We start from the raw sequence: 17,944 nt of genomic DNA on the forward strand, positions 1-17,944 counted from the left end.
TATTTATTATTGTTGTTTTGCCAGTCATGGGGCTTGGACTCAGGGCCTGAGCACTTTCCACTGGGGAAAAGGCCGCAGCTTCCAGTTTTTTCAGTTTAGATAGTACTGAGGAATCGAACCTAGGGCTTCATGCATGCAAGGCAAGCACTCTACCAGTAAGCCATATTCCTAGCCCCTTATTTATTATTTTTGTCAGTGTATCTTCCTACTTGAAAATAAATTTCAAGAAGATAGGAATTTTTGCCTGCTTTGTTCACAGATTCTTTGTTGACATACGTAGCAAGCACACAATATTTTATGAGATGGATGTCATGGAAAACAATGAGAGGGATGTGACCATAGGAAGGCCTCAGGTTTGGACTCAGCAAAAAAAAAAAAAAAAAAAGGAAAAAAATCGGAAAATAAACTTAACATTCTAAAGCCCTCCTATTACTATTGGGAAGTTCTCCAGTGAAAATGTCAATTAAGCCCAGCTTTGCCTGTGGCTCACGCCTGTAACAGTTCAAAAGCCAGCCCAGGCGGGAAGGTCCGTGAGACTCTTCACTCCAATTCACCAACCGGAAGTAGCACTGTGGCTCAAAGTGGTAAAGCTCTAGCCTTTAGCCGAAAAGCTTAGGGGACTGAGCCCAGGCACTGAGTTCAAGCCCTGCTTTCCTGTCTGGGCTGGCTTCGAGCCGTGTATTCGCAGATCTCATGAGAACCATCAGCACCCAGCAACTTACTTTCTTTTTTTCAAATTAAAATAACGGGATTGGCTGAACAAAATCTCAGGTTCTTCAGCTCAAGGCTGGCACTCTCCCACTTGAGCCATAGCTGGCACCTCCGGCTCTTTCTTGCTTAATTGGAGATGAATTTCACAGACATTTTTGCCCGAGCTGGTTTTTCGAACCTCGATCCTCAGATCTCAGGCTCCTGAGTAGCTAGGATTAGAGGCGTGAGTCACTCACTGGCATACGCCTTAACTGGAGTCTCATATTCAAATTTCCACTTATATAATTTTTTTTTTTTTTTTTTTTTTGGCCAGTCCTGGGCCTTGGACTCAGGGCCTGAGCACTGTGTCCCTGGCTTCTTCCCGCTCAAGGCTAGCACTCTGCCACCTGAGCCACAGCGCCCCTTCTGGCCGTTTTCCATATATGTGGTGCTGGGGAATCGAACCGAGAGCTTCATGTGTAGGAGGCAAGCACTCTTGCCACTAGGCCATATTCCCAGCCCACACTTATATAATTTTTTTTAAAAAGGACTAGCTTCGAGTCTAAGTCTTCATTCTGCCACCACCTGTGTACTTTTTAGTCAATTCACCTCCGAAACCGGTGAAACGGGATGCAAGCTGGAAAGCTCTGTTGGTTTTGAACTATGAGGTGATTTTGTGGGGCTTCCAGAGCAGCTTCGCCGAGGAGACTATTTTGGCCCTCCGGGCTCACCGTCCGCGCAGACTCCCCAAGCGCCCATCGGCTCCGCCCCCTGAGCGCCGGACGGCGCGAAAACCCAATTGACAAGAACTCCCGCCGAAGCGCAGCGGCCGAGCGGCGTTCGGCCGTCCGTCCTCGCCCGGGTCCCCGGTCCCGAGCGCCCAGCCTGGATCGCCCGTCGCGGAAGCGCCCTGCCTTTGCGGCCCGCGGCCCAGGAGCCTCGCTGCTCGCCTCTTCTCGACGCCCTTATTTATTTTTTTAAATTCCGCCTTTGACTGCGGAGCTGGGCCCAGCCTCCGCTCCGGGCTGGTGGGCTGTGGCGGACCTGAGAGGGATCCGAAGGCCCAGTCACTTCTCGGCTGGGAGCTGGCCGCCTCCATGGCCTCCGGACTGGCCATGCCGGTCGGCACAAGCTCCTAAGAGCTGGGATTCTGGGAGGCAGGGAGCATGGTGGGGGTCCTTGCCATGGCGGCTGCTGCTGCTCCCCCTCCTGTGAAGGACTACGAGATTGAGGTGAGGTCCACTGTTTGTCAGGTTCCTTTCTTGTCTGCTGGGGGGAGTGGGGGCCTAGGTGAGGGACGGGTGGAAGGCGATCCTGAGTTGGAGAACGGGTGCGATTGCGAGGACCCACAGTGAAGAAGAGGTTGTTTAAGAAAGACAGTTGCCACTGTGCGTCCTTTAGTGGAAGGGTGCTAAATCCCGACAAAGGTGAGAATGTGAGAAACTTCCGTGGGCCCAGTAAGTCTGGGATCCGCCACTTCCAGTTTCTAGATTTTAAAATGTTGGTGGAAAGCAGTGCTTTTGAGAGTTTGTGACAAGTTATAGGGGATACCAGAACTTGTGTCTATCATAGAACTTTAGCGCTGAAAAAGATCTCTCGGACAAGTCCACTTATCATCCTATTCTAGGAGTTCCATTCAGAATGTCACTTTACGAAGCAATAAATGTACTTGATGGACAAATCAGTTTCTCCTAGCTCTAGAGTGTAATATGCCAAAGTGAGGAATTCCAGCAGGGCATGCTGATGTCCTGTATCGATCAGTTTTCAGGGAAGTACACTACAGAGTCATTATAAAGATGGGGGATATGACTCTAGGTTTTCATATCTTTTCATCGTGTATCTTGGTGTTCTTGAAGTAAGCTAAAATGTATGCCCACTTACCTGGGACTCCCATTTTTTTAGAGTCCAGTAAATTTTGTCCACTAGAAATTTCCTTGATATACTACTATTGTTTGCTAACCAAATGTACTGTTTAGCTTGTCTCAGATGTGAAGGGCTTCTGGCACTTGAATTACAGAGTTTTTATTTGATTGCTTACATGATAATTTTTGAGCCCTTACTAAGGGGATATGGGGCTTAAACTTTATCAGTCACAGTCACTTGATTTGCTTGTTTGGCTGGTACTCTACCACTTGATCCACACCTCCAAGCCAGTTTTTTTTTTTAAACTGGCAATTGGAGATGGAGTATTGCCAACTTTCCTGCCCAGACTGGCCCAATCACTATCCTCAGTTCTTAGCCTCTTGAAGAGCTAGAATTACTTGTATGACCCATGGGTGTTTAGATCACACAGTTCTTGATTTTAGTATAATCAAGCTGTTTGTTGTTTTTTGAGACAGGTCTTGCTATATAGCCCAGGTTGACCCTAAACTTAGGGTCTTTCTGCGTCAGTCATGTAAGTACTATCATTACAGACATATGCCACCATACCAGCTCTATTCTTTTTTTCTTTTTTCTTTTTGGTACCAATCCTGGGCTTGAACTCAAGGCTAGTACTCACACACTTCTTGACCCACAGCTCTACTTCAGCTTTTTGGTGGTTAATTGAATATAAGCGTCTCATGGACTTTGCTGTCCAGGTTGGCTTTGAACCACAATCCTCAGATCTCAGCCTCCTGTGTAGTTAGGATTCCAGGCATGAACCATTGGTGCCTGGTACCAGCTCTGTTCTTGTCACTTGTATTGTCTTTTGCTTACAGTTACTGCTTTAGTTGCACTTTTTTTTTTCTAGTATTGTATCAAGTGCTCATACAAGCTATAAGATGGGAAGTTTTGTGGGTTTTTGTTTTTTTTTGCCAGTCCTGGGGCTTGAACTTAGGGCCTGCTGTCCCCTGAGCCTCTTTGTGCTCAAGGCTAGCACTCTACCACTTGAGCCACAGCACCACTTCCAGTTTTTTGTGTGTAGTTTATTGGAGACAAAAGTCTCACAAGGACTTTTCTGCCCAGATTGGTTTTGAACCGGGATCCAAAGATCTCAGCCTCCTGGGTAGCTAGGATTACAGGCGTGAGCCACCAGTGCCCAGCTAAGATGGAAAATATTTTGTCAAGACATCAAATATTTGGCTATTCTATATCATAATCATGCTTCATGAATGCTTTTGAAAAATCATCTAGTTGAAAAGAGCTGGGCTGTACTTAGTAGCAAAGTACTTGCTTAGCAAGTACAATGTCCTGGGCTCAATCCCCAGTACCTAAATAAATAAATAAAAAGACAAAAACCAAAAACAGGTAAGCCAGGCACAGCTCACGCCTGTAATCCTAGCTACTCAGGAGGCTGAGGTTTGAGGATTGAGGTTCAAAGCCAGCCCCAGCAGGAAAGTCCATGAGACTCTTATCTCCAATTAGCTACCAGAAAACCAGAAGTGGCACTGTGGCTCAAGAGGTAGAGAGCTAGCCTTGAGCTAAAGAGTTCAGGGACAGCACCCAGGCCCAGAGTTCAAGCTCCAAGACCACGACCAACAAACAGTTAAAAGAAACAACGATAAAAGCTGGGCACGCATGGCTCACACCTGTAATCCTAGCCACTCAGGAGACTGAGATCTGAGTATTGCAGTTCTAAGCCAGCCTGGGCAAGAAAGTATGTGAGACTCTTATCTCCAATTAACTACCAAAAGCCAGAAGTTGAGCTGTACCTCAAGGATAGAGTCTTAACCATGAGCAGAAAAGTTCAGGGATAGTGCTCGGGCCCTGAGTTCAAGCCCGGGACTGGCAAAAGAAAAAAGAAAAACCATCTAGTTAAACTGACAGAAAAAAATGGTAAGAATACAGATTCATGTTATGTAAGCATGTAAAGAATTGAAAATAATTTGGCATGATGGTTTTCTGGTCATATAGTATCAAATGTATGTAGGTATCAGTTAGCCCCAGCTATCTTAGGTCTGAAATTGAGCAATGTATTATAGTTATGAAGGTTCGGATTACATCACATGTACTGCATAGTGGGTTGGTGCACTTTTTGAGAGAACCTATTTCATAATGATACTTTGTGTGTATAATGGTAAAGGTAAAGGCCTTTACCAAATTTTTCATTTACTATCAACTTTGTGATGAGATTATTCTGTATTTTACAGATGAAAGACAGTTAAAAAGCAAATAAAAGTAGGTTAAATTGGTAATTTTTGTTTTATTGAATATATGTGTAACTTGAAAGCTCACTTTCTGATATATCATGCTTTTTACCTGAAGTATACTGGCTTAAAAAATACATTTATTCCAAGAGTTAGATCCATATTATATATGCGTATGTATGTGTATATATATAAAATTTCATTTATTATAATAAATTCTTTTTTCTTTTAAACTGCTAGCCTTGCAAAAAGCGAAGGAAAGATGACAATGACAGATCTTCCTGCAAAACAATTACAAAATATTTATCACCGATAGGAAAGACTGGAGACAGGGTTTTCTCTCCATCGAAATCCAGTAATATTATGCATTACTTTAGGAAGACTTCACCTGTGAATGAAAAGTTACAATCAGCAAAAGACTGCAAGATAAACTCATCTTCACGATCACCTACTGACAATAACAGTGACTGTAAGACATCTCTGGAAATGTTCTCAAATACAGAGCTGAGAAAGAAAAGAAAGAGGAGGGTTAATCTATCTCACCAATTAAATAATATTAAAACTGAGACTGAATCTCCAATTGAAATTAGTAGAGAGGATAGTAGGGATGACTTTAGTTTAAATAATGATTTTGTGGGGACAACTACATCTGTTTTACTTCACAAGAAACATGTAGAGGTTGTTGCAGAAAGTAGTCAAGATAGCAGAAACCAATCAAATACTATAACCACCTATAAGAGTTTTAAGAAAGTGAATCCTAAACAAGGCACCACAAAAAAGGATTGCAAAAGGTTGAGGAAAAGGAAGCACAGAGATGTAATTGATGTACCTGAAAGCTTACCATTGGCAGAGGAACGGAAAGATTGTAAATATGGTAAACAGACAATGCCTTCTCTAACTCATGAAATTGAGAGTGTTACAAATTATGCTAATGCTAGTGATCATGAAGTGGTCCATTTAAACGATAGTACAATAACTGTCTCATATGAGGAATTTTTAAAAAGTCACAAGGAAAGTCAGGGGCCACAGATACCAGACTCTACAATGTCAATTTGTGTTTCTTCTGACACAGTTGAAATGGCCAAAAGTGATTATATAAGTGAACCAGAAAACTCTGACATATCTCAGCAGGTACACTTTAAGACAGTTACCGTCCTTGCACAAGTTCACCCCACTCCCCCGAAAAAGATAGGGAAAATACCTGCAATCTTCTTGAAACAAAAGCAGTTTGAGATGGAGACTAGTTTTTCTGATCCTGAGAATGAACAGACAGTTCAGAAAAGGAAATCTAATGTTGTGATACAGGAGGAAGAACTTGAGTTGGCTGTGTTGGAGGCTGGAGGTTCAGAAGCTGTGAAACCAAAGTGCAGCCTAGAAGAGAGACAGCAGTTTATGAAAGCATTTAGGCAGCCAGTGTCCGATGCACTTAAAAATGGAGTAAAAAAATCTTCAGATAAGCAGAAAGACCTAAATGAAAAATCTTCGAATGAGGGAGAAAGGGAGAACAGTAAAAAAGCCATGGAAAATTTTAGTGGTCAAATGGTTTCAAGTACTGGCAGTTCACAGTCACAGATTGAGAAAGGAAATTTTCCTAAGGAAAAACGTAAAATGTTAAAGAAAAAGGGTAAGAAAACAGATATTAGGGCTACGTCAGATGAAAACAGAGAAAGTAATTCTCAAATGAGAGAAACAACCTTTTCCTTAAAAAGGAAACAACATCAAAATAAGCATAGAATGAATTTAAGACGAAAGAAATCAGAAGTTTTCAAAAGCAGTACACTATTTAACAGTGGAAGTCTTGTTCGTGATGACCTTTTAAAAATGCCTCTGAGTGATCATACATCAAGAAAAACCAGCACACCAATTAAAGACAAGATTTTGCATTCTAAAGCTGAAGCTGAAGACGAGCTGATATATCTTTCTACACACAAACCAACCAGGAGATCTCTAAGAAGTAGAAACATACATACTTCAGTAACTGTTAGAGCTACTGATTCTGAAGATACACGAGACAGTAGTCCAGTTAAAAAATTCAGCCCATCAGAAAAGCATAGCCTGTACACTGCAGAGTTAATAACAGTATCCTCAGATTCAGAGAGTCCTATCAGGTAAGGTTTTGTTTTTGTTCTAATATTCTGGCATTCTACAGTATTACTAATTGGAAAGGAAAATACTTCAAGCATTGAAAGATGATTTATTTTCTAGAACACAACTGATTAATAAGAAAAAGAACTAGATTTCACCATTGCTTCTCCCTCCTTTTTTTTTTTTTTTGGTGGGTCTTTGGGGCTTGAATTTAAGACCTGGGTACTGTCTTTGAACTCTTGCTCAAGGCTAATGCTATACCACTTTGAGCCACAATTCCACTTCTGGTTTTTGAATGGCTAATGGAGATAAGAGTCTCTCTCATCTCCACTTCTGGTTTTTGCATGGCTAATGGAAATAAGAGTCTCTCTCATAGGGATTTTTCTGCCTGGGTTGGCTTTGAACCTCAATTCTAACATCTCAGTCTCCTGAGTAGCTAGCATTATAGGGGTGAGCCACAAGCATAAAACAATGTTTCTTGCTTTGTACATTAAATTAAAAGTCAGTCATAATTTCAGAACAGTTCTAGATATATTTTATTTTATTATTTAGCCAGTCATAGGGCTTGGACTCAAGGCCTGAGCACTGTCCCTGGCTTCATTTTGCACAAGGCTAGCACTCTACCTTTTGAGCCACAGTGCCACTTCCAGATTTTTCTCTTTATGTGGTGCTTAGGAATTGAACCCAGGGCCTCATGTATATACTAGGCAAGCACTCTACTGCTAAGCCATATTCCCAGCCCCTAGATATATTTAACATGAATTGTAAACTGATTTATCACAGTTGTTAACTCTTAGAGAAATATCCAATATGAATTCTGCATATTTAACAAATAGATTCAATAAATTGGAATGTTATTTCTTGCATAAACAATACTAGATGAAGTGTATACTAAAATAGTGGTTCTGGCTAATGTAAAAATGATCCTAAGGCCCACCATGGCGATAAATACTTGTAATTCTAACACTCAGGAGGCTGGAACAGGAAGATCTTGAGTTTGAGGTCAGTTGGTGATTTTCAGGTCAGAGTTGGCCAATAGTTATACCTGTTTTCAAAACAAAACAAAAAACATTCCAGGGGCTAATTTTCTTATGCCTGAAATCCTAGCTACTCAGGAGGCCTAGATCTGAGGAACACTGTTCAAAGCCAGCTCAGGCAAGAAAGTAGCTAGAATTACAAGTGTGAGCCATGAGTGCCCACCTAAGTTTTATTATTTCTTTTTTTTGGCCAGTCTTAGGCCGTGAACTCAGGGCCTGAGCACTGTTCCTGGCTTCTTTTTGCTCAAGGCTAGCACTCTGCCACTTGGGCCACAGCGCCACTTCTGGCCATTTTCTGTATATGTGGTGCTGAGGAATCGAACCCAGGGCCTCATGTATACAAGGCAAGCACTCTTGCCACTAGGCCATATTCCCAGCCCAAGTTTTATTATTTCTTAAAAAAAGTTGCCAGGCTTTGGTGGCTCATACCTTCGATCCTAGCTACTCAGGAGGCTGAAATCTGAGGATCACAGTTTGAAGCCAGCACAGTCAGGATGATATGTGAGGCTCTTATATCTAGTAAACTACTTAGAAAAGGCCATAAGTGGCACTCCACAGTTAGTTAGCTAGAGTTAGAACAATAGCCTTGAGCAAAAAGCTCAGAGACAGCCTAGGCCCTGAGTTCAAGCCCTTCTATAGACCAAAAACATTTTTTTAATTTAAAATTTTATTTATTTATTTATTTTGCCAGTCCTGGGGCTTGGACTCGGGGCCTGAGCACTGTCCCTGGCTCCTTTTTGCTCAGTCAAGGCTAGCACTCTGCCACTTGAGCCACAGCGCCACTTCTAGCTTTTTCTATATATATGTGGTGCTGAGGAACCCAGGGCTTCATGTGTATGAGGCAAGCACCCTTCCACTAGGCCATATTCCCAGCCTCCTAATTTAAAATTTTAAAAGAAAAGTAATGAATAAATAAAGTTTGGGCCTGAGGCCATAGCTCAGTGGTAAACTGCTTGCCTAGCATACACAAAACCCTGGGTTCAATACCCAGGACCACAAAAAAATATAGCTTAGCAGGCAGGGAGTGTGACAAGGAGTGTGAAATTGGTGAGACTAATAGGAGTGTGGAGATATATCATTGAAATCTTCTTGTGTAATTAGTTTAAGCTTTAAAAAAATAGTTTACATCACTTTTGAATCAAAATGATGAAAATTGCTTTTTTCCTCATATTTTATAATTAAGCCCCAAAATTGAAGCCTTAGTTTGTTCATTTCATTTCTTCTCCTTTTTTTTTTTTTTTTTTGGCTAGTCCTGGGCCTTGGACTCAGGGCCTGAGCACTATCCCTGGCTTCTTCCCGCTCAAGGCTAGCACTCTGCCACTTGAGCCACAGCGCCGCTTCTGGCCGTTTTCTGTATATGTGGTGCTGGGGAATCGAACCTAGGGCCTCGTGTATCCGAGGCAGGCACTCTTGCCACTAGGCCATATCCCCAGCCCTCGGTTGTGGAGTTTGAACTCTGGGCCTGGGCACTGTCCCTGAGCTCTGCAGCTCAAGGCTAGGACTCTACCACTTGAGCCACATTGTCACTTCCAGTTTTCTGGTAGTTAATTGGAGATAAGAGTCTCACAGGATGAGGCAGGGACTTTCCAGCCTGGCTGGATTTGAACCGTGATCTCACATCTCCTGAATAGCTAGGATTATAGACGTGAGCCACTGGCGCCCAGCTAGTTTGCTTATTTCTATGTTGGATATTCTTTTTTTTTTTGCCAGTCCTGGGCCTTGGATTCAGGGCCTGAGCACTGTCCCTGGCTTCTTTTTGCTCAAGGCTAGCACTTTGCCACTTGAGTCACAGTGCCACTTCTGGCCATTTTCTGTATATGCGGTGCTGGGGAACCGAACCCAGGGCTTCAAGTATACAAGGCAAGCGCTCTTGCCACTAGGCCATATCCCCAGCATGTTGGATATTCTTAAACATTACAATTAGGAATATATTTCTAAATAACCATATCTTTTTTTCAGAATGAAATTCATCAGAATTACTACTCCTAGAAAAGCAAAGAAAAAATCTAGGAAATTTGAAACAACTGATGAAGATTTTACTTCTCAGACTAGAAAGGTAATTAAAATCCTAGAATCTTATAAAGTGACACTTTATTTCCTTAAAAACCCCACACTCTTGTTACAAAGTAACAAGCCAAAGATACACATACATTTTATAAATTAAGTAGCACTCTATACTATTTTTCACTACCATCTCATTTTTCTCACTAGTTTATAAAGGTATGAAGATATTTTGCTATGAGATGTAAACAACAGATAAGGATATTTATTTAGAGAAGGCTTTTTTGGTGACTACATTAACAGTCATTTTCCTTAAGGTTGCCTATCTGAGTTGGTGGTATTGCACCAAAGTACAGTTCAGGTAGCTCAAATAACAGAAATTTATTTCTCACAGTTCTGTGGGTGAGAAAATCCATCTAAGATCAAGGTGGCAGCAGACTTGGTGTCTGGCAAATTGATTTTCCTGATTTGCAGTGGGCTGGTGTCTTTCTGTTTCCTCACTTAATGTAAAGAGAATAATAATGATATTTATTATAATTATAATAATTATTTCTTTGTTATGACTAAATATATTTCTCTTATTTTTTTTTTTGTATAAAATACCAGCTGAGCTCTGGTGGTTCACGTCTGTAATTCAAGTTACTCAGAAGGTTGAGATCTGAGGATCATGGTTCAAATCCAGCCCAGATAGGAAAGTCTATGAGACTCTTATTTCCAGTTAATCACAGAAAAAGCCAGTAGTGGTAATGTGGCTTACGTGGTACAGTGCTAACCTTGAGCAAAAGGAGCTCAGGGATATTGCCCAGGCCCAGACAGAATTCAAGTCCCAGCATTGGCAATCAATAAATGAATCAATGAATCAAACATTCAATAAATAAATACTTGCTGTGATCTAGATTAACAGTTCAAATTTTTATCTAGGCAAGCAGTACTTCAAATTTATCAAAAGCAAAACAATTGATTGAAAAGGCAAAAGCTTTACATATCAGTAGGTCAAAGACTACTGAAGAAATTGTGACACCTTTAAGGCGTTCCTCTAGACGTCTGGAAAAGGAGAAATCACCAAAATCAGATGTGAGTATTATAAATAATCTGTTTGGATAAGTTCTGTCCTAGTTTGCTTTTGGGGTTGGGAAAAAGAAAACATTACAAAATTATAAGGTCACAGTGTATGTATGATAGCCTTCAGGTGGTAGAAGAAAATATTACTTCCCAGTTTTGCTTTAAAAGCCTTTGACTCTCTTTTGCTCTCAAACAAGAGTCTGAACCTTTCTCAAGCCACTCAGGATCATTCAGAAGCTGAACTAGCTCTTCCGTTTTCCTCAAAGCAATGCTATTTGAGTATGTTAAAGAGAAGTCACAAAATAATTCCTTAGTGAAAAAGTAAAAATTCCTGACTTAATACGAAATGAAAATAAGTTATATGCTGGGGCTGGGTATGTGGCTTAATGATAGAATGCTTGCCTAGCATGTATGAAGCCCTGGGTTCGATTCCTCAGTACCACATAAACAGAAAAAGCAGGAAGTGGCACTGTGGCTCAAGTGGTAGAGTGCTAGCTTTGAGCAAAAAGAAGCCAGGGACAGTGTTCATGCTCTGAGTCCAAGCCCCAGGACTGCCAAAAAAAAAAGCATATGCTGAAGTTGCTAAGAACTGTAGTAAGGAAAAAAAAATTCATCTTAGTTTTGCTGTCATACCTCAAGCTGCAAAGTTATAGCTATAATGTGTGGTAAGTAAGTATAAATAGAAAAAGGCCTAGTACATAAAGCGTTTGGAACTATCTGAGAGGCATTTGCTGGGGTTACTGGGATGTATCCTTTGTTGATAAAGGGGAGCACTGTATTAATTTTTTTTTTTTCCTTAGGACTCCGTAATACTAATAGACTCAAGTCCTACTTGTTTAAAAAAGCCAGAAAAAAAACAGAAGAAACTTCAGTGTTTGAATGATGTGCTAGGAAAAAAGCTTAACAAGTCTTCCCAAAATGTACCTGGTAATCAGATTTAATACTATTTGTACAAGAAAGTTCTGGGGAAATTATTCTGAATGCATTCATAATGGATATTTAATTTCTTGTCTTATGAAATTTTGGTTGTATTTCAATTTTAATCACTAAAGTTCTGATGAACTGAAGAGTCTTTTATGTTTACATTTATTTTTTAAAATTAATTTCTGAGGAGTATTATTATTTCTTTGCTAGTCCTGGGGCTTGAACATAGGGCCTGAGCACTGTTCCTGGCTTCTTTTGCTCAGGGCTAGCACTCTACCACTTGAGAGCCAATGCCACTTCTGGCTTTTTCTATATATGTGGTTCTGAGGAATCCAACCCAGGGCTTCATGTATATGAGGCAAGCACTCTACCACTAGGCCATATTCCCAATCCCTCTGAGGAATATTTTAAAGGGAAATTGGACATTATTTTTGAGCATTGAAGTTTATTTTAATTTATTGTGTTCCTGTTTCTCTAGTATTATGTTTGTAGTTCCCAAACTTGACTGTCCATTTAAGTTATCTGGAAATAATTTTTGTTTTAGCATTCAAGGCCTGAATTCTTTCCCTTAGCTTTTTCCGCTCAAGGTTGATGCTCTACCACTTGAGCCATGCCTCCACTTCTGACTTCTTGGTGATTAATTGGAAATAAGGATCTCAAGGACTTTTTTGCCTAGACTTTAGATCTCAGCCTCCTGCAAAGCTAGGATTATAGGCATGGACCACTGATGTCCAACAGTAAAACTATTTGGAAGTCTTTAGGTGTTTGTCTAGATATAGTAAATAGGAAACTTAAGAGGTAGGTTGTGAAAATCTATAGTGGAAAATGAAAGTTCAGCCCAGTGCGCTGGCTCAAGCATGTAATCTAGCTACCTGGGAGGTGGAGATGGGAGTATGGTACGTTGAGGCCAACTCTGGTATCAAACTTCTTGAGACTCCATCTCAACCAATAGCTGGGCATTTCCTGCACCTGTTAGCATCTATTACCTCAGCAGAATGAGCCCTGTCACCCCTAGCAACACTGAGAATATCACTGGCTGGCCCAGTCATAAAGTTAGACTTAACCTGGAAAATAACCAATGCACAACAGGTTTCAAAGCTGGCTTGGCTCTACTAGAGCACCTACTTAACAAGTACTAGGCATGAATTCAATCCTCAGTACTACCGTAAAACAAAAATGAGCGAAAAGAAAGCTCTCCAGGGGGGATGGGGATATGGCCTAGTGGCAAGAGCGCTTGCCTCGTATACATGAAGCCCAGGGTTCGATTCCCCAGCACTACACATACAGAAAATGGCCAGAAGTGGCACTGCGGCTCAAGTGGCAGAGTGCTAGCCTTGAGCAAAAAGAAGCCAGGGACAGTGCTCAGGCCCTGAGCCAAGGCTCAGGACTGGCAAAAAAAAAAAAAAAAAAAGAAAGAAAGCTCTCCAGTTCTGTGGTTGCTAAATTAAGGGAAGAGATTATTATGCAGAATTGTAATAGAAAAGGTTCAGTTTTTTTTTTTGTTGTTGTTGTTGTTTTGCTAGTCCTGGGGCTTGAACTCAGAGGCTGAGCACTGTTCCTGGGTTCTTTTTGCTCAAGGCTAGCATTCTGCCTCTTGAGCCACAGCACCACTTCTGGACTTTTCTATATATGTGGTACTGAGGAATCAAACCCAGGGCTTCATGTATACAAGGCAAGCACTCTTGCCACTAGGCCATATCCCCAGCCCAAGGTTCAGTTTTTGCTTTTGGTGCCAGTAATGGGCTTGAACTCAGAGCTTCACACTCAATTGGCTTGCTTGTTGATCTCCTACGACTTGAGCCATATATTTTGCAGGTTAATTGGAGGTGGAGTTTCATGGACTTTTCTGCCCAGCCTGGCTTCACATCATGATCCTTCAATTCTCAACCTCATGAGTAGCTAGGATTACAGACATGAGCCATCAGCATCCAGAAGAGCTCAGTAAAATAAACTTTGCCGTTTTTAGTTTGTTTGTTTTTGTTTTGTTTTGTTTTTTGCCAGTCCTGGGGCTTGAACTCAGGGCCTGAGCACTGTCCCTGGCTTCTATTTGCTCAAGACTAGCACTCTACCACTTGAGCCACAGCGCCACTTCCAGCTTTTTCTATATATGTGGTGCTGGGGAATCGGACCCAGGGCTTCATGTATACGAGACAAGCACTTTACCGCTAGGCCACATCCCCAACTCCCTTTTTAGGTTTAACATGTCAATTTATGTGTAATGTATCTTGATCAAATTTTTACAAGTTAAGTTTAAAGGAAGCCGGTGCTAGTGGTCCATGTCTATAATCCCAGCAACTCAAGGAGCTGAGATTTAAGGATGGTTCAAAGTCAGCCTGGGCAGGAAAGTTCACAAGAATCTTTATCTCTAACCACTGAAAAAGCCAAAAGTAGAGTTGTGGCTCAAATGGTAGAGCACTAGCCTTGAGCAAAAGCTCAGGAACAGTGCCCAGGTCCTGAGTTCAAGACTCAAGTCTGCCGCTCTCTCTCTGTCTCTCTCTCTCTCTCTCTCTCACACACACACAAAAGTTTAAAATGTATAATTTTGAAAGTAGCTGTAATATAAGGTAATCACTAATACTGATTATTTTTCCTCCCTCAGGAAAAATCAAAGTTGCTCCTTTATTTCTTGCTAGAAAGCCTCAAAAAACAGCCAATACTGTCATTGGTTTTGATGAAAGCAGGTCAGTCCAATACAGAATTTTAAGTGTCAAAATATTATATGGGATACATCTTGTATTTATTTATTTGGTCTGCTAAGAAGGCATATGAATTGCATTTGAAGCTTTAGCATGTTCATTTTCAGAGATAGTACTTGATTGTGCTACTGAAGGTCTTGAATTTTTTGTAAGTACATTGGTGCCATCTCTACATAAAGTAACAGAATAATTGAAAAGGAAACCAAAAGTAAAAAACTTCATTTACTGACCTCATTCAATAAGTACTTATATACCTACCATGTACCAGGTACTAGTTTTGTTACCAATGATATATTATGACACATTCCCTGTCATACTTAGAAACTAATTAGGGTAACAAATGAAAAATTGGCATTGTGCTAAGGAGAGGTCCAAATTCTATTAGAGTTTATATAAAGGAGATTTCATCTGGTCAGGGGAGACTTCATTAAAGAAATGTACCTGAATTGAAACTAAAGGAAGAACAGGAGTCCTCAGCGATGAATGAGAACAGGTTTGATATGACAGAAGTAAGAGCTCACATGTTGAAAATGATGTGTGAAAAAATTGGAGGAGATAAATTGGAAAACTTTTCATGATTAATTAGGTTTGGGAATAGGACTGGGTAAGAGGAAGAAGTAAGGATGACCCAAGTTCTAGTTTATGCAACTGGAGGTATGATGGAAGAAGACTCAAGTGTATGGGCCTCATGGCTCAGTTATTTTGATTGTTTCTTTTGTTTTTTTAAATCCATTATGGGGCTTGAACTTGTCCTGAGGGTTGTCCCTGAGCTTTTTCCACTTAAAGCTAGTGCTCTACCTCTTGGAACCACAGTCTGCTTTTGATTTTCTGGTCTTTAACTGGAGATAAGAGTCTCATGGGCTTAACTGCCTGGGCTGGCTTTCAATTATGATCCTCAGATCTCAGCCTCCTGAGTAAGTAGGATTACATGTGTGAGATACCAGCACCCGGCTTCTGTTTGATTTTGATTGAGCCATTATTACTTAGAGTTAAATATTTGTGCCTTAAGCATACCATTTTGTTTATTTGTTTTGTTTTTGTTGCCAGTCCTGGGCCTTGGACTCAGGGCCTGAGCACTGTCCCTGGCTTCTTTTTGCTCAAGGCTAGCACTCTACCTCTTGAGCCACAGCGCCACTTCCTGCTTTTTTCTATATATGTGGTGCTGAAGAATCGAACCAAGGGCTTTGTGTATACGAGGCAAGCACTTTTACCACTAAGCCATATTCCCAGCCCCAAGCATACCATTTTGTCAACTATGTCATTTCAAGATACAAAACCTTTCCAAAGCTCAGAATGGTTATGTTTACTCTATTCTTTACCCAGACACCATCATTGTGACAAATAGTTATTAATATTCTGATTTCTGTCACCATCAGTTAGTTTGCTCTTTCACATAAATTTTATACTGGTTTCTTTTTTGTTTTTTCCTCTTATTTTTGCCAGTGCTGGGGATTGAACTAAGAGCTGTCCCTGAGCTTCTTTTGCTCAAGGCAAGCACTGTACTACTTGAGCCACAGCGCCACTTCTGGCCTTTTCTGTTTATGTGGTACTGAAGAATCAAACCTAGGGCTTCATGCATGCTAGGGAAGCACTCTACCACTAGTCCATATTTCCAGCCATAGATTTTGTTTTGTTTTGCAGTGATGGGGCTGAACCCAGCTCCTTTCCGTGCTAGGTGAATGTTCTACCAGTGAGCTATAACTGAAGCTATTGTATACATTTTTTGAAAGATAGTATTCTTTTTCTAAATACAATATAAATGCATATAAAAAAAAACAAACTTGTAGGGCTAAGGATGAAGCTCGGTGGTAGGTTGTTTGAGGTCCTGGTTTCTGATACCTTCCACTCCACAAAAAAGGAAGAAAACTCACTTCCCATCTAAAGATAGTAAAAGTTAACATTGGTAGATGTCTTTCAAGTCATTTTGTTTCTCTACATACTTGTTGTATTTAATTTTGTAACATGAATAGACCTTTGTTTTTGTGATATGCAAAAAAGAATTTCATCAGCTAATAGGCTAATTTTTAAATTCAATGTCAAAGTTTATTTTCTAGTGTTTGTGTTGAAATAATCTTAGCTTTTCATTTTTAAAATTATTTTCTTAAAGTCAAGATCCACCTGAAAAATCGCAGGATTGTGATGTGCAGTTTAAAGCAAAGCGTGAGTTTCTCATGAGTGGCTTGCCAGACTCTTTGAAACGACAGATTGCGAAGAAAGCTGCTGTACTAGATATGTACAATGCAGCGAGTGCCAGTTTCCAGAGAGTTGTTCATATTCAGCAAAAAGATGATGGTAACTTCATTATGATCAAATGCTTCAGTTGTTAGACTATATTGATAAAATACATTTCCTCCGTCTCTCCCTCCCTGCCTTTTTTCTTCCTTTCCTTTCTCTTTCTTTATTTTTCCTTCCCTCCATTCTCCTTTGCATTGCAAAATATTGTTTAGTACTTGCTGTTTTCAGAAATTCTGCTGAACTATTCATATCTATAGCTAATTTAATCCCAGTGAGAAGTCATAGAGGTTGAATATCAAAATTATTACAGATAAGAAACTAAGATTGGAAGCTTGACTGACTATACTCCAAAGGATAGTGACAAGTCTAGATTTGAGTTCAAATTTGACTTTAAACTTAGAGGTGGGGGCTGGGGATATGGCCTAGTGGCAAGAGTGCTTGCCCCGTATACATGAGGCCCTGGGTTCAATTCCCCAGCACCACACTTGGCCCTGAGTCCAAGCCCCAGGACTGGCAAAAAATAAAATAAAATAAAATAAACTTAGAGGTGGGTTGGTGGTGTATATCTGTAATCTCAGCATTCTGGAAATGGAGACAAGAGAATGTAGTTCAAAACTAGTCCTTGTCACATAGTAAGTTCCTGTATCAAAGAAAAAAATAAAAATAAAAATAAATATAAATTAGAATATTAACTTTTTATCCTGAATATCAAAGTTCATTTAAAATGAAATGAGAGTTTGTACATATTTACTTCTTTTTAACAAGTTGAAGAAAAGACTAGATAGTCTTTATTAATTGTATTTCTTAGAGGAGAAGATTCTATTCCTATGCATTCATCTGTTTTGTGTACTTTTGGGTTATGTGTAGTTAACAAGGTCCTGAGGTTTGAGCTCATGTCTTCAGCTTGCATGGCAGGCACTACTTGAGCCACAGCTCCAGCATAATCCTTCACACCATTCCTTTTTGTCAGTCATGGGGATTGAACTCAGGGCTTGGTTCCTGTCCCTGAGCTTTTCACTCAAGGCTGGTGCTCTACCACTTTGAGCCACATTGCTACTACAGTTTTCTGGCAATTAATTGGGAAATAAGAGTCTCATGGACTTTCCTGTACTTGCTGGCTTTGAATTGTGATCTTAGATCTCAGCAT

The 17,944-nt window shown here is 40.5% G+C and overlaps 1 protein-coding gene across 3 annotated transcripts in view; it reads left to right on the top strand.

Annotated features, from left to right (window-relative positions):
- The first annotated feature begins 1,701 nt into the window (after nucleotides 1-1,701).
- The window catches only part of Atad5 (ATPase family AAA domain containing 5), a 36,736-nt gene continuing 20,493 nt past the window's right edge, over nucleotides 1,702-17,944 (top strand). For all 3 annotated transcript variants that reach the window (XM_048367353.1, XM_048367354.1, XM_048367355.1), the window contains exons 1-7: nucleotides 1,702-1,922; nucleotides 4,998-6,865; nucleotides 9,839-9,935; nucleotides 10,802-10,954; nucleotides 11,743-11,869; nucleotides 14,466-14,547; nucleotides 16,670-16,854. In XM_048367353.1, coding sequence (XP_048223310.1) covers nucleotides 1,857-1,922; nucleotides 4,998-6,865; nucleotides 9,839-9,935; nucleotides 10,802-10,954; nucleotides 11,743-11,869; nucleotides 14,466-14,547; nucleotides 16,670-16,854 — 2,578 coding nt within the window. In that variant the 5' untranslated portion in view covers nucleotides 1,702-1,856. The remainder of the gene's footprint in view (nucleotides 1,923-4,997; nucleotides 6,866-9,838; nucleotides 9,936-10,801; nucleotides 10,955-11,742; nucleotides 11,870-14,465; nucleotides 14,548-16,669; nucleotides 16,855-17,944) is intronic.

Source organism: Perognathus longimembris, chromosome 17 (assembly GCF_023159225.1).
Source record: "Perognathus longimembris pacificus isolate PPM17 chromosome 17, ASM2315922v1, whole genome shotgun sequence".
NCBI classification, from domain to species: domain Eukaryota; kingdom Metazoa; phylum Chordata; class Mammalia; order Rodentia; family Heteromyidae; genus Perognathus; species Perognathus longimembris.